Raw genomic sequence first — 15184 nt, forward strand, 5'->3', positions numbered from 1 at the left:
ATTATTAATTATCTAGAAGACCTGGGTCACAAGTTAATTTTTTTGATTGTTCTGAGTGAAGATACGTAAATGTGTGGATCAGAAAAATCTCAGGAACTTGGAGTTATAATAAATATTTTTGGAAGATACTTTGCGTTCTAGGCAAAGTGGAGCAATTAATCCTGGTTGCCATGATGAGAAGAAAACCAAAAGAAGCTATGGCAACTGGCACATAGACATAGAGTGCAGGCGTATGTCAGGGGGTTAGGAGAAATCACCAGCAACCTCCTTCCACCAAGTGCCAACTGTGGCTGTAGAGGCTTTTGGGTGTTCAGGAGAGGTTGTAAGTCTTGCATAGAGCCCTTGGGAAAGGCTTCACTGCTCCATTTCAAGCCCTTTCCTGTCACTGTCATGAGCTCTTTGTCCTTATGGGGGCCTGGAGTTACTGTTGTAGTACAGGTACCTTACCCTTGAAGTAAGAAACCATCAATTATCTAGGATTAATGCAGATACAGATCTGCTGAAACTGTTCATGCCAAATATTCACCCAAGGGATGTGTAAATATGGACAGTGACAGGTGTCCTTCCAAAGTGTTAGTGTAGGTGCAGTTTGAGGAGGGCTCTGGAAGTACAGTTGGTGGTATGGCTGGGGTGATCTCATTGTGCAGAAGCCAGGAGGGGTGGTCCCCTTCCTTTCTGCCCCACTGTTACACTTGGCCAGGAGACCTGGTGCCTTTCCACCTCCGCATCTGCCCAGTCTGTTGACTTTGGCACTCGCGGATGCTTTACTTCAGCAGTTTGTTTTGATAACCTGGCAGAGAGCAATTCATTTTGTTAGGCTGGTGCTGTGCTGTGTTAGTAAATGAGGTTGGCACAGTGACGGATCCAATGGACGGCAGGGTAGCTCAGCAGAAAGAGGAAGAGTGTGCTGTAGAGGCAGGAGAGTTTGCTTTGCAGTACATTGGCCCTCAACTGCAGAGCCCTTTGGGCTCAGAGCTGCTAGGCTGGAGCAATAGGTTGTTAGCATGTGTGGTTTCACCTCTCTTTCATCTGCCTGTGCCAGCTGGGGATAACCTCTTCAGGGAGTGAACTGCATATAAATTGACTGTTTAGTCACTTGAAAAAAAGAGAACGTGCAAGTGCCTAGATAAAACTGTAATAAAATTTTAACACTGGAACTTGTCCCTGTACGTTTATTAGCTGACATCAGTGGAGCTCTCTGATAGAACTGGAACACAGCTTACTCTGCTGGTAGGTGGAGAATCCCTTCAGCTGGGTTTGTCAGAGCTGGTAGTGCTTTGTTAAAAACTAACCAGCAAAAAACTAAAAATACGCTCTTCCAAAATGACATCTAGGTTTGCAGGAAAATTTAGGAAATAAGTAGTTTAGGATTGGAAATAAAAATGTGCTTGTCCTCTCCCTGCCCCATTACACATACACAGGTTTAATTAAACATGAAGTACATCTGCTTTAAATTGTTTTCATCAGCTGTTATTTATAGAATTAGGAAGAAGCCATTCCAAGAAGACATAACACATCCATTCAGTACAGCCACATACAACCCTTTCAGCCCCCCTCCTCAAACTGCTGATAATACAGTAGGTAGAACTGTGGTTTAAAATCCCTGGGAGCTGTGCAGCAGTTGAGCTCAATGTGTTGTTATCCTTAAAATGTCTCAGAGCTGATGTTGCAAAATCGGCTGCAGGCTTGTTTGAATCAGGGGAGAATTCTAATGCTGAGCAAATGAAAAATATCAATGTGTGAACTTTTCATTCCATGTTGATCTCCAAGCAGTTTCAAAGTACTCTATTAGGAAAAAAGAGAGGTTTTTATGCTGGGATTACTTTTTCAGGTCTTGTAAAGAATGCATTATGTGTGTGGCAAGATAAAGCTTTAAAACTCAACTTCCATCTGCGCTGCATGACAGTATCTTTAGATAATTCCATGTTTGAAATACATGGTTTTGGAAATGAAATTAGTTTGTGTCATGCATGGTTCCTGTAGAGATCAAAGGCAGACCTGTTAATGCAACTATTGCTATTCATGAGTTTCATAGCCGTGTGAGTTTCAAGTTAATTATAAATGCTTTTTTTAATCACTTAACAATAGGGTATCAGAGTCTCATCTGGGCATTATGCATATAGCCCTCACTTTTTTTTTTAATTAAAGCAAATTCCTACTTTTTTTTTTTTGCCAAGAAATTAATTTTGGTGGTAATACTCTTGGATCTAGCAGGTCAGGATATGCAAATCCTCTTTCAAATGCTGGACACTCGTGTGATGAATGTCTTTATTTTATTATTCTTCAGCTGCCCCTCCCTTGAGTACGTAGTTATGTAGCAGCCTGGTTGTCATGGGAGATTGTGTAAAGTGCTCTAGTTCTTATAGCAGAGTTTCTTTTGTGACAATCCTATGTAAATGCGTGCATTAGCACTAGTAGATAATGTATTTTGAGAAAAATGGATGTATTTCTCAATTTTAATTTTTGAATGCTTTGTTTAATAGATTTTTAAACCTGAAGAGACAGTAGGGCACCTGCCTGACCTTCACATAAGGCTACCGTGCTTTATTTGAATATTGAGTATCGCGTTCAGTTATTTCAATTAGGCTAAACCATTTCAGTCCTCTTAAATTCCTGTGCACTATGGAATAAGCAGCAGTGCCAGCGATGCCCAAGGCACTTGTAGTGGCGAGGAATGTTGGATGAAAATATAGATGAATCATCCTGTGCTGCAGAGGGGGGCAAGAAGGCCTTGAGTGAGATCTGCGAGCAAGTGGTCAACCCAGCTCCTGATTGTCTGCTGAGATGGGGCAAGCAAGGTGCATCCGTCAGGCATCTCATGGACATAAAGGATGTCTGCTCCAGCTGTGAGAACGGGCTCTGCAGCTCTCTGTACATCAGATCTCCGCTGTTTCTGAAGAAGAGCAATGGCAGGGAAAAAAAATATGGTCAGTCAGTTGTGTATCTGGGGAAAAAAATCTTCCCTTTACGGTCTGATAACTATAATTAAATCTTGCACTACAAGTGCTCAGAGCTTGCAGAGGTCTGTACTGACAGTCTTCTGATAGTCTTCTTTCCCATGTAAAGCAGAACAGTATTTATTAAATTCAGATTGCAGTGCTAAAAAGAATTGCCACAAGCTTTTGATCTAGCTTTATAAACATTCTGGAACTAAACAATTTGATTAATTCTAGAGTTAAACGTCAATTACAATCCTTAAATATCTACAACTGAAAGTGTTTTGTTTTTCAAAGAAGAAAATTAACCTCCCCATAGTCTTTCAGCCCTGGTGAGTCTGCCATCTAGTAAACTGTTCTCTTTTCAAATTTTCTTCCCACTAAGCAATTATGCTTGAATTTTGCTTACACTCAGTGTACAGCTGCTGGGTCATACAGCATCTCGATTGGCAAACCTGGAAGTTCCTTGACTGTCATTTTCTATAGTTTCCATGTTGTGCTCAGTGATCCAGCCTTCTCTCACAGTGCGTGAAGAGGTTGGGCTCTTCAGATGGCCAGTCTCAGAACTTCTTTCTCCTGGATTTTTTCATAGTTCTTCTCTGAACTCCTCTGTTTTTCCTCTGTTAGGGCCTAAGAACAGAGCCTTGTCGTGTGGTCCTTACTAGACCAGTGCTGTGGACAGAGGGAAGTGGAGATCTGTCTACTTGATGTTGTTCTTCTTAAATTAGAGAGAATCACATTAATTCTGTGATAATTCCGTTTAATAGCTCTTCATCTTGTGAAATTAGCTGTCAGGAGTTTCTAAACAGGTGACCAGTAGAAGCAGACCTTCATATCCCTTCCTTGATGTGGTCTGGCTTCATAGAGGTCGGTGGCAGACACTGACCCCTGATGAAAGTTTGGTCACTTGTGCAGTGGGGAAAGCTCTGCTGTGCCATGTTCTGTAAGTTCTCTGCAGGACCAGACCCTGATCTGAATACACGGTGACTGTCCCACAAGTGTGCCCACCTTACTGTGTGAGCGGGTACACATCAACATGCTTTCAGGGGACCACATCAGTTAAGACCAGTGTCTCTGCTTCTGGAGGGATGTTATACACACATTTCTTTTTTCTCATATGAATTGCTACTATTTTGATGTTCATTTTTCAGTAGAAACTTTGTGATGAAATACATTTAAAAAGATATGTAAATGCTTGAGTTGACATCTGTGGCTAGGGGATGTGAACACTTCTTTTTCTAGGAAAATGGTTTCCTTTAGATAAATTAAAATCCTATTGTTTGACTGAGGAGGTGACCTTGCACATGGGCAAGAGGTTAGGAGGCAGAAAGGCTTATCCGTTTGGCTTGTAGGATTCAAAAACAGGCATGCTGCCAGCAAATTCTAACTGAGAGGAGGATACACTTTAAAATAAAGTTTGTAGTGTTGTTTTCTGTGGGGTTTTTTATGTGTTTGGTTTTTGTTTTTTTTGTTTTGTTTTGTTTTTAATGGGCAGGAAGTTTTCTTTCTCTAATCAAAAGTAGATAACTTAAATATTTTTCTTTGGTAATATCCTGACATTGTCCATGGATAGGGACCTCCAGAGGAAAAGATAAGTGCTAACGGCTGCTTATGTCAGCCTGTTCCCAAAAGAGAGATCATCTGTCCAGCAGACATCAGAGGGAGTCTGCCTGACAGAGGAGCGTGTGCACGGAAACCAGATTGTAAGATTGGGACCTAAGTAAGATGGTAATCTTTGATTCTCAGTCATTGTCATCATTTAGTCTGTTTATTTCAGTGTTTGAGATTTGACGGTGTGCCATCACTGGGAGTTTTTCTTTCTGTATGATGTTACTGGCTTATTTGAAAAACAGCAAGAAAATGCAGTGTGGGTTTTGTTTTCACTTCTTAGGAGTTTTGATATCAGTTCTTAAGTCATCCCCAAACTGTGTTCACAGCAGTACAAAGAGGGTTGGGAATCCAAGAAGTGGGGTTTTGACTATGGAAGTAGTTGTCTTAAGGTTACTTGTGTTTCAGGGGAGGCAGCACGGTTCATAAAGCAGATGGCACAGGGGGATTGCTCAGGGAAAGTTTAGACTTAGTAAAATCTCAGAAATCAGATTAAGTGGACAGATGGAATTCTGCATTAATATGCTAACATGGAAGGGGTGGGGTTTTTTTTGTCTTTTATTTCACTATTTCACTTTCCCAAATTATAACCTTGGAGATGCTGTTTTTTCTTTATATAGATGACAATAAATTTAGTACTAGGAAAACGGAGTTGCACTTAAGCAGCTGTTTTTACTGTAACTGGTAGTTTTGGTTTGCTCTCATTTGAAAAACAAGCTGTGATTGTTTTCAGTTTTTTCAGTGATTGCTGAGGGAAGACAGAAATACAAGGAGTTTAGGCTAGAGTTACTTGCCTGTCCATGTACAAACAGCAGCCTTGATCTTCATGGGATTTAACCCTGTATTTGCTGCATTCCCACTTACCCACTTTTCCCACTTTGTTTAGAAATTCCCAAAGATAGGGTTGCATGGTTTTCCAGGCTGCTTGATTTATTTAATAGCTCGATTTGTTTAATGGTGGCCCATTTCTGCCTGCAGTGCTAGGCAGGGACGCACGTTCTTTTTGCCCATTCAGGCAAGGTATGTTCACTAGTGGAAATGAGCAGTGATAACAACCAGCTCGTGCGCTGGACATGAAAGACTGCTGTAAGAATACAGTGGCAGCACACGTGTGTGCGGGTGGTGGCAGATGATTGCTGGCTCTACCTGTGCATGCCCAAGTGGTACTGGGAGCCAATAGGACACCACAGGCATGACAGCTCAGGTCCAAAAGAGTCCCATTCACACCATAGTGGTCAGGAGCCAGTGTGTTAGAGCTATAGGCATAGCCTGTTGTGAATGTAGCTGGCGTGTCTGGGGCATGGGAGCGGTCAGAGTTTTGAATTCACCAGCCTGGAATCTGTTACCTCAGCCATCTCTGCTTGGCAGCGTAGCAAAGAAGCTCCAGCACTGCCCATATGCCTCCAACTTCCACGACCTTCCTCATCACACTTCTGAAATGTACTGCAGAGGTTTGTTTTCGTGGTAATCTTTCTTTATAGATAGTTCTTACCTCTGTCAATGTTTTAGAGAGAGTTTTCTTCAACAGTTTCAGTTTAAAGCTTGTGGTCATTGTATTGCTGTGGGAATCAAAGTGGTAACGCGGTTTCAGTGACTTCACTGCTGCATTAGATAAGGAAAAGAAGCTGCTGTATGATATTAAAAAAAAACCCTTAATTTAAGCAAATGATGTGCATTTTGTGTGTATGTCAGTGAAGATAATGCATGAAAAGAAAGCAGGCTGTTCAAGCTGCTAGGATTTTCTCTCAAGGAAAAAAAAATCTAAGTGAAAGAGGAGAAGTAGCCCCAGTGATTTAGTAGCAGGACATCAGGACTTCTTCAGGCCTTCATCACTGTCATTTGGAAACAGCATTTTAGAAACTCCTGCCTTTCCTTATCAGAAAGAGATGGTTGCAGGCTGAAGCTTGTAATAGGGAACTAGAGCACGAAAGAGAAATGAATTTCCTTCTGGAGATACTCATGGCTGGCTACCGCTCTTCATCACTTAATCAATTTTAGTCATAGTTCCTATTCTAAAATGTTGTCTACAGGGAATCAAATAGGTTTGAAACTTGAGTTATTTCTAATTTTTTTCCTTGATTACTATTTAACAGAGAGAGCAGTGTTGCTCCATGGTTCCTTATGTATGGTTGTTTTAGGAAAAGCTTACTTACAGGTTACTGAGACTGGTTATGTATGATGTTCAGCTTGTCTTACTCTCTTGCTTTTCTTTTAATACATGATCCATTATTCTTAGCGACATCTGTTCTGGGGAATATTATCACAGTAGCTATGTGACTTTAGATCTAAGTGTTCCTATGGGTTCTGAAAATAAAAACTTGTATTGCTTTTTGTCTTCATGTTTGTAAATACATACAGAATTCATCAATACATAGATACACATGAATGCCTCCTTTTATTATTGTGGCTTTCATATGCATGAAATCCCACAAGTTTTTTGGTCATCAAGCAAGTTTTTTAAGGGGGCATTCTGTATATATTCACCAGTGTATGTACACTGTTTTTTCAATATATGTTGTTTTCTTTGACTATTAAATGCGAAACTGGGAACAAGTCCAGAGTCTTTAATAGCTAAAATGTATTTCATGCTGATCCCCACCAAATTGGCATCATCCACTGCCAAGTTCTAAGGCGAGGGCTGTGATGATGATGAATTTCTCTAATGGGGTTTTTGTTCTGGGCTGCCTGATATTAATACTTTTGTATTCTAGGATTTAGATAGAAGGTCTCTGCTTATTAAAGGACCCAATATCTTTATAGCTAAAATGCCCTTAGGATAGACGTACTGATATTTTGAAGGGTTGTATTAGATCATTATGTCCTTTTTTAAATTTTATAGTGCTGTGTTATGTTTCCCAGCTTACGCAGCTGTGTCATGTCACTACTGAAATTCACAACCTAGCTTTTGTTGAGCTCTCCATTGTTCTTCTTGATGTGATGTCTTGCTGTTTTATATGAAAATAATTTCTTAATACCCTAATATGCAGTATTAATATAATAGAACTTTATCCCCAATACTGTTCCATAGAAATTAATGTGTTTCTGAATACGTATGAAAATGAAGTCCTGTTCTCATTTCTGGGCAGAACATGAAGAAATGAGTTGTGCATGGAGTGTGAACATCTCGCTTGTTAGTGGCTGCATTTCCATGACACCAAAAAGAGGGATTTCACAAAATACTGTGCAGCACAACCTTGTGAGATGAAGTAAGCCGAGGGAGGAAAGTTCATGCAAGAAGAAGATAATTTCCTAAGGTGAATGCAAGGTCAAGAGTGTAGGGAGAAAGAGAGAGAAAAGAAAAGAGATAGGTACTCATTTAGGAGAATGGGCAACCATAAAGGAAACAATCCAAGGACTGGTCTGGTTGAGGCCATTAGAGCACAGCTGGGTCTTTTCAGTGCAGCACTGCATTTAAGTCATAGCTAATGGAGAGGCAATAGCTGCTACTTTACAGCATAAGACAGAGGAACTATTGAAGGCAGGGAAAAGTATCAATATGGAGGGTCCCTTTCTGAGGGACCATCTTGCACTAGCTTTGCTTTGTGCAGCAGAAGCTTTGTGACACAACGTGTGGTTTAATCACAGGAGTGTCTTAAAGTGGACAAATACTGTGCATCTGGAAACATTTAAACAAGCAGTTTTTTCTGGGAAGAGGGTGCATTACTCAAGTAGAATGTAGTTCATTGTGTTGGCTTCTGACTGTATGTCTGCAATACGTATGATACTCCTGACTGGCTTAACAGTCACTTTTCCACCACTTACACTCTCCAGTCGTGCATGGGGATGGCTATCACATGTGATATTTGCTTGCCACTTCTAACACTAGGTGCTGCGATGTATTTATTCCTTTGGAAGCAAGGCAAGTGAACAGAGGCAGGCAAGATGTTTCTCTCTTGCCCATTGCTAGCACTCCACATCCAACCTGTTTGTGCCCTGTTTTGAGGATAAGGACCTGATCCTTTGAAGTTTCACTGCCCTGGTTAGGCTTCAGCAGAGAAGCACAGTACCAGCTGGAAGGTTCAAAATCTCTGACTGTATCACAGCCTGCATTCCCCTGAGCCCTTCTCACTCCTCATGACTGCCTGATTATAGAATCTTAGAATGGCCTTGGTTGGAAAGGACCACAGTGATCATCCAGTTCAATCCCCTGCTATTTGCAGGGTCACCAACCACCAGACCAGGCTGCCCAGAGCCACATCCAGCCTGGCCTTGAATGCCTGCAGGGATGGGGCATCCACAACCTCCTTGGGCAACCTGTTCCAGTGCTTCACCACCCTCTGTGTGTTCTTTTGCTGGCCAGAGAGATTTGTCTCTAGGGAGGAGTGTAAGAGTACAGCTCACTTCCCAGCTGTGTCCTCTCCCCATCCCAGGTGGGCTGCTCATCTCTGGGGGGTGGGCAGGCTGGAGCAGAGGCACAGCAGGGCAAGGTCCTGTGCTCAGTATGATGTTAGGCAGCATGTGTGTTTAGTTAGGATGCTACCATGAGGCTGACATGTGATTCATCAGCTGAGTATTGCCAGCTACAGGGGATATGCTGCCAACTGAGTATGTGTAATAGGTTCAACATACATGTCTTAAAAGGTAGGATTAGCAGTAGGGCAGTAATTTAGGGCCACAGCACATGGTCAGCCTCAGGACTGCAGAACCTCTAAAGAGCAGCTGCCTGAATTGGAGAGTTGCAGGCCAGGAAGAGAGGCCATACTGTCACCAAAGTTTTAGAGGTTAGCAGTTAACGTCATGTCTTGGTGGCTGTTGCTGTGATAGCATGTTCTAAGTTTTGCTTCCTGCAGAAGCTGCTCTGATTATGATCACTATGATTGTTTGTCATTACAGAAGTAACGCTGAAAGTCCACGTGAGCGATGCCAGCACACATCAGCCAGTAACGGAAGCCTTCATTGAGATTTTTACCAACCAGATCTCCATTGCATCTGGAACCTCAGGAGCAGATGGCACTGCCTTCCTCAAGTTTCAGTATAAATTGGGCAATCAGCTGATAGTGACTGCTAGTAAACATGCCTATGTGCCAAATTCTGCACCATGGAAACCTGTAAGATTGCCTGGTAAGAGATCTTTATTTTTGTTCTGAGGTAAGATTTTGCATCTAAAGGAAGTTATAATTTTGTATGATGTATTTTAATGCTTGCAGTCCTGGGTAGTAGGAATATTATCTGTGAGTCACAGAAATGGGAGGTTCTTTGCTCAGCTAAGCTGTGGCATCAGGACTGTGCAGAGATCCACACTCCTCCTACCTTTCCTTGATGTCAGTTTTCAAACAACTGTTGATGCTCTTACAGCTCCACAGAGCATATGAATCTACTCCAGATCTTTTTCCTTATAGGAACTCTGGTTTTTGGTGCTCTGTTTCAACAGCTGTGATGTACTAGTTCTTTTATCTCCCAGGGTGTAGCAACAACTGTTGTGCTGCAGGCTGTAGTTTACAAAACAGCCCTGGACTTCCAGCTCTTGGCCATGTCCCATAGGACAGTTTAAATCTGCAGTTATGTTATCCAGATGTAAAGATTCTTTCTAACATAATTAACATGATTAATTTCATCAGCAGACAAATATAATAATAATAATACTTAAATGATATTTCTTGTCCAAATGGCTCAAAATTTTGTCCATCTCTAAGGATATTCAGGATTCAACTGGACAACCCAAAGCATGGTTAAAGCAGGTGACTTCCAGAGATCCATTCCAACCTTATTCTATTTAGAAACTTTCTTAATGTTTTTTTTTTTTTCTCCTGTTTAAATAAGATGAAGTGCAGCTTCCTGGTGTATTTAACATACTCCTTAACACACAATCATACATGGCTAGAACATGCTGTAACCTTTTCTTGTCTCTCATCTCATATCTTTACCACTCACACCATAGATCTTTCAAACACAGCATATGCTTCCTGGGCCTGGAATTTGTTGATTAGGTTTTTTTGCTTGTTGCTTTTTCTTAAATATTGATTTTGAGGGAAGGGATTCAAGCATGGTATTGTTTTGGTAAGTCATTGAAGATTAAAGAGCTGTAGTTATATACAGTTTCCACAAAATCTTTATTTCTACAGCTGAAATCTGAGCTTTACTCAGAAAATGGATTCCTTTCACCTTTATCTTCCCCCATTGAAATTGGCGGATCGTTTGCCATTGATTTAATTGGGAGTAGAATCCTTTCTGTACCCTAAACTTAATCCTTCCTTTGATTAAAGAAACAACAAGTTACAACTTGATACCCCTCATGTTGATTTAATGGGTTTGTTCTTGGAAATGTGACATAGAAGTTCAAACCCTAAATACTTAGGCTATTATTTTTTATACTGTAAAGCTTAAAAGTCTGTGGTGTTTAACAAACTTACTATTTATATTTAAACGCCCTCCTATTATGCTTATAAGTAGCATAGCATAGTTTTGAAAATGGAAAATTTTGTTTTTAGTGGTTTTAATCTGGGTTCAGTGATGGGGAACAGTCAGCATATTTAAATCTTGATTCTGCAGTGTACATCCTAGGTACACACTTACAGCAGGGTCTTCATTTCCTGAAAAAAACAGTACTTGTAGTCATCGTCCCACAGACCAGATATGCCATTCTGAGCAGCGTTCCACCCACACCAGTGGTTTAAGCTCATGTGCCATCCTGTATGCGGTGGTGAATTAAATATACAGGGATTTATTTGCACCACTTCGATGTGGAAATGATAACCACAAGCCGGGAGTAGCTTTGAAAGCTGTAGGGTGATAATGTTTAAAGCACTGCAATAGGACTTTTTTTGAGGGATCACAATTCTTCCATCATAGGCAATATACATTAATTATGATTTTATGCTGAAAGATTGTGCAGCCACTGATCTCATGGTAATTTTAAGAACCTAATGTCAAGGATTGTCCTCTTAGTTCAGCAGGAATAAACTTTTCTCATATTAACCAAAATAATTACTAGCTCTCTGCCACTTAAGAAGGAGGATTATTTATTTACGTAATGATAAATGGTAGAAAGAAAAGATTAAGATTCTCTTTTTCCATTAAACTATTTATCAGCAGAGCCATGACTCTGCTTATTAACAGTTCATTAATTTAACATCACTTGAGTTGTTGAAGTGTTCATGATGGAAGATGTGCTCCTCTATTTCTTCTTGCTTATACATAGATTTTTCTTTATAAATAATTTGAAAGAAAATAAAATTGCAACTAGTAGTCCATATTTAAGCAGATTTTTGGGGGAAATTACTGAGCTGTCCCAGTTCAGACTAGTGGTAGTGTCACCCAACACATACCATGGGAAAAACTAGTCCTAGGATCAGAGAATGCTTGCCATGCTTGTGAGGGAGGAGACCTCATCTGGGAAATGGTAGCTGTGCAGAAGATATGTAAGAGATGTAGTAGATGCATGGTTGACAATAAGCTTCTGATATAGCACTGCAAGAAGAGAGAGTAATCTGTAAAATAAAGTAAAATAAGGACTAGGAAGATGGAGCATACTATTTCAGCATTTTCTCTTGGTGGAGCCTCTCTGGTAAATGCACATCTAATTCTGGATCCACAATTCAAGAGGAATGTTTAAAATTGCAGAGGTATATCAAGAATGATTTAGGATTGAAAAATATGGCATATAGGGAAAGACTTATACAGGCTTGATTTATTTGGTTCAGCATAGGAAAAGTCCTGAGGTGATTTTTCATAGTCCATCAGCACCTGCACAGAGAAAAGGAGATGTGTAAGAAAAGTCTTTCATCCAGCAGGACTTGACTGAGAAGAATTTCAATACATTTTATTAGGTAAAAAGACACACAGTTTAACAGCCATTGTAATTAGTGCTAGAATGCTGGTGCTGTGGTGTATTTTTCGCCACTGGACACTTTAGAAAAAGATTGATAAACTGAAAAATATATTGTAGAAAAGCTAAGTGCAGCTATTAGATCTGAAGCAGTATTAATTCAGGAATTAATTAATTAATTAATTAACAGGAAAGGCTGTTATTACATAGAAGTAAGAGTGGATCATCACAGTGGTCCTTCTGGCCTTAAAAACAATGATTTCCTATCTTTGTCATGCTGAAAAAAGATTGGGCAGAAGAACCCATGGCAAGTTTAGGAATTATCTATGCATTATAATGGGGTACGTACGTAAAAAAAAATGGGGTTGGTGTGGTTTATTGTATCCCCAGGGTGTCTAAGTTTTATTAGCTTTCTTCATGCGAATTAAGCTACTGAAGTAAAGACAAACAAATTTTGTACTTGTGACCATGGTGCTACTCACAGTAGGCATCCTTACTTATGTTGCATAGATGTTTCACATGTAGAGCATTTGAAAGAAAATTCTCAGCTGTAATTGCAATAGCAGTGTGGCCTCTCTTTTTTGTTTCTAACACCTATGCTAGAATAGTTCAGGTGGAAGGGCCCTACTCATACCAGAGTCCATCTGCCTAGTAACTTGAGGGCTAACCAGAAAGTATTAATGAGGGCATCATGAATGCCTCTTGAGCACTGACAGGCATGGGGCACCAGCTACCATGCTAGGAAGCCTGTTCCAGTGCTTGAGCACCCGAACCGTGAAGAAATATTTTCCAGTGTCTGGACTGAACCTCCTGTGGCACGGCTTACTGCCAGAGCTGCACATAGCGATGAGATCATCCCAGCCTGGTCAACCCAAGTGCCCAGAGCCCCTCCTCACAGCCAAGGCATTCCAGCCCTGTTACCCACTTTGTTGCCCTCCTCTGGACACTTGTAAAGGCTTTAACATCCTTTTTATATTATATTGTGGAGCCTAGAACTGCACGCAGAATTCAAGATGAGGCCACACCAATGCTAAATGCAGTAGGATGATCACGTCTTTTGACCAGCTGGCTGCGCTGTGTTCAGTGTAACCCAAGATGTGATTTGCCCCTTGGCTGCCAGAACACACTGCTGGCTCATGCTGAGCTGCTCTCCTGCCACTCAGCTTCTATCTGTGCCTGTGTCCAGCATTGCTCCATCCTGCACAGCACCTAGCATTTATCCTTGCTAAATTTCATGCCATTGGTGATTGCCTGCATGGTCTCTGGTATGAAGGCAGGTATGTTCACTGAGGGGAAATTTTAAAACCACATGACAGTCTGAAGAACTTGTGCTGTTCGTCTGTTCATCAGTTCTGGAAATGTTTTCATGAGCTTGTGGTCACCTCAGCATGGAACAAGCACTTCCCGGATGCAAGTATGGGATAGTGCCCAGGTATCAAAAATGACTAGTCTATATTCGTTTCCTCCTGTCTTTCTATCTTTGAAAGCCAAGCATGAAGCACAGTAAGCTCTAATTCTTACTGTATTCATAGTTACATGTTTTTATGGGTGCAGGAATCAGACGTTGTCAGTGGCCAATTCTGTGTGTAATTAAGGTCTGCTGGGTTTGGAAAGTTTGGAATGGATTTGTTTGTTAATTTTCACTCTCTGGGCATGTATGCATATATTCCCTCCCAATGCACCAGCACCCACCCACCCTCCTTCTAAGGAATGTCTACATCCAATGGCATGCAGATTTCTTGCAGCAAATGCCATTTAACTATCCCTCTTCATACCACCTGATGGAATGACACTGATTCTGCTATATGTAGAGGTTCCGTACTGTAGGTAGTGACTCAATATGGACATGCTGTATTTTAGAGCCAGTTATTCAGACTTACTCACCATACATTGCATTTCCTTATGACTTTTTATGTAAGTGTCTCAAAGTGTTTATAAGTTAAGTTTCATTAAAATTTTTCTTATGTAAGATGTATACAATTTCACAGAAAAATTAATTCAGTCAGACTCAGTGTTTCACTCATCTTTATGTAATGACAAGTCTTTTTGTGGAGCTGGGAATATAACCTGAAACCATGCTTTCCACTGTACCCTTCTGTACTTTGAGCTGCCATGCATGACTTTATTTAGATTGGTAAATGCACATGGTTTCTCTCATATATATAATGTGATTTTAGTTTTGGTTGCCTGTTTTTGCAAAATAAAATTGTGCGTTCTGTTGTTCTCAAGTTTTGTTTGTGAGATATATCTCACTTAAACGACTTCTCTTCCACAGTCTTCTCTTCACTGAGTCTTGGCCTTCTTCCTGAACGCTCAGCTACTCTAATGGTCTATGATGATGTAGTCCAGATAGTCTCAGGATTTCAAGGTATGCTGATTTTTGGAAGATGTAATTGAAACTTAAATGATATTTCAAACAAAAAAGATGCCAGTCTGGTACTTTTAGAACTATAGTGTGGGTGAGACTAGTATTTTATGTGGAATTGTTATGAGTTCCCTGAGGAGTGTTTCTCTCTGGGGTGATTTTACTGAATCGATTAATAGGAAAAGTCATCCCTAATTGCTGTGGCTAGGGAATTCAAGATAGTTGGTAATAAACAGGCTTGAACTTCAGTGTGCCATTTGAGAACTAGAGATTAAATTTCTTTTGTTATCTAGTAGATGTTAGATCATCTAACTTCATCTAATCATCCTTGCAGTAAACATTTTCTTGTGTTCTTATTGCCTAAGAATTTTCTCTGATTTTAATTTTTCTTGTCCCCTGCTGTGAGTGCTAGAGGCATAGAAAAGGTGGAAATACCTCACGTGTGTTGCTAATATATAAGCTTGCTTTCCTTAATTACTTCCTGTGAATCCCTTAGCAGACTGACTGCAG

General features: G+C 40.5%; 1 protein-coding gene across 2 annotated transcripts in view; it reads left to right on the plus strand.

The window, feature by feature from the left end:
- FAM171A1 (family with sequence similarity 171 member A1) overlaps positions 1–15184 on the plus strand; it is an 85148-nt gene that overhangs the window by 39773 nt on the left and 30191 nt on the right. The window contains exons 1-3 of one of the 2 annotated variants that reach the window (XM_052694982.1): positions 9150–9265; positions 9378–9605; positions 14585–14677. In XM_052694982.1, coding sequence (XP_052550942.1) covers positions 9166–9265; positions 9378–9605; positions 14585–14677 — 421 coding nt within the window. In that variant the 5' untranslated portion in view covers positions 9150–9165. Of the gene's footprint in view, positions 1–9149; positions 9266–9377; positions 9606–14584; positions 14678–15184 lie in introns of those variants that run through there. The other variant, XM_052694983.1, reaches the window with a different exon arrangement.

Source organism: Tympanuchus pallidicinctus, unplaced genomic scaffold (assembly GCF_026119805.1).
Source record: "Tympanuchus pallidicinctus isolate F22 unplaced genomic scaffold, pur_lepc_1.0 scaffold3, whole genome shotgun sequence".
In the NCBI taxonomy this organism is placed as follows: Eukaryota; Metazoa; Chordata; class Aves; order Galliformes; family Phasianidae; genus Tympanuchus; species Tympanuchus pallidicinctus.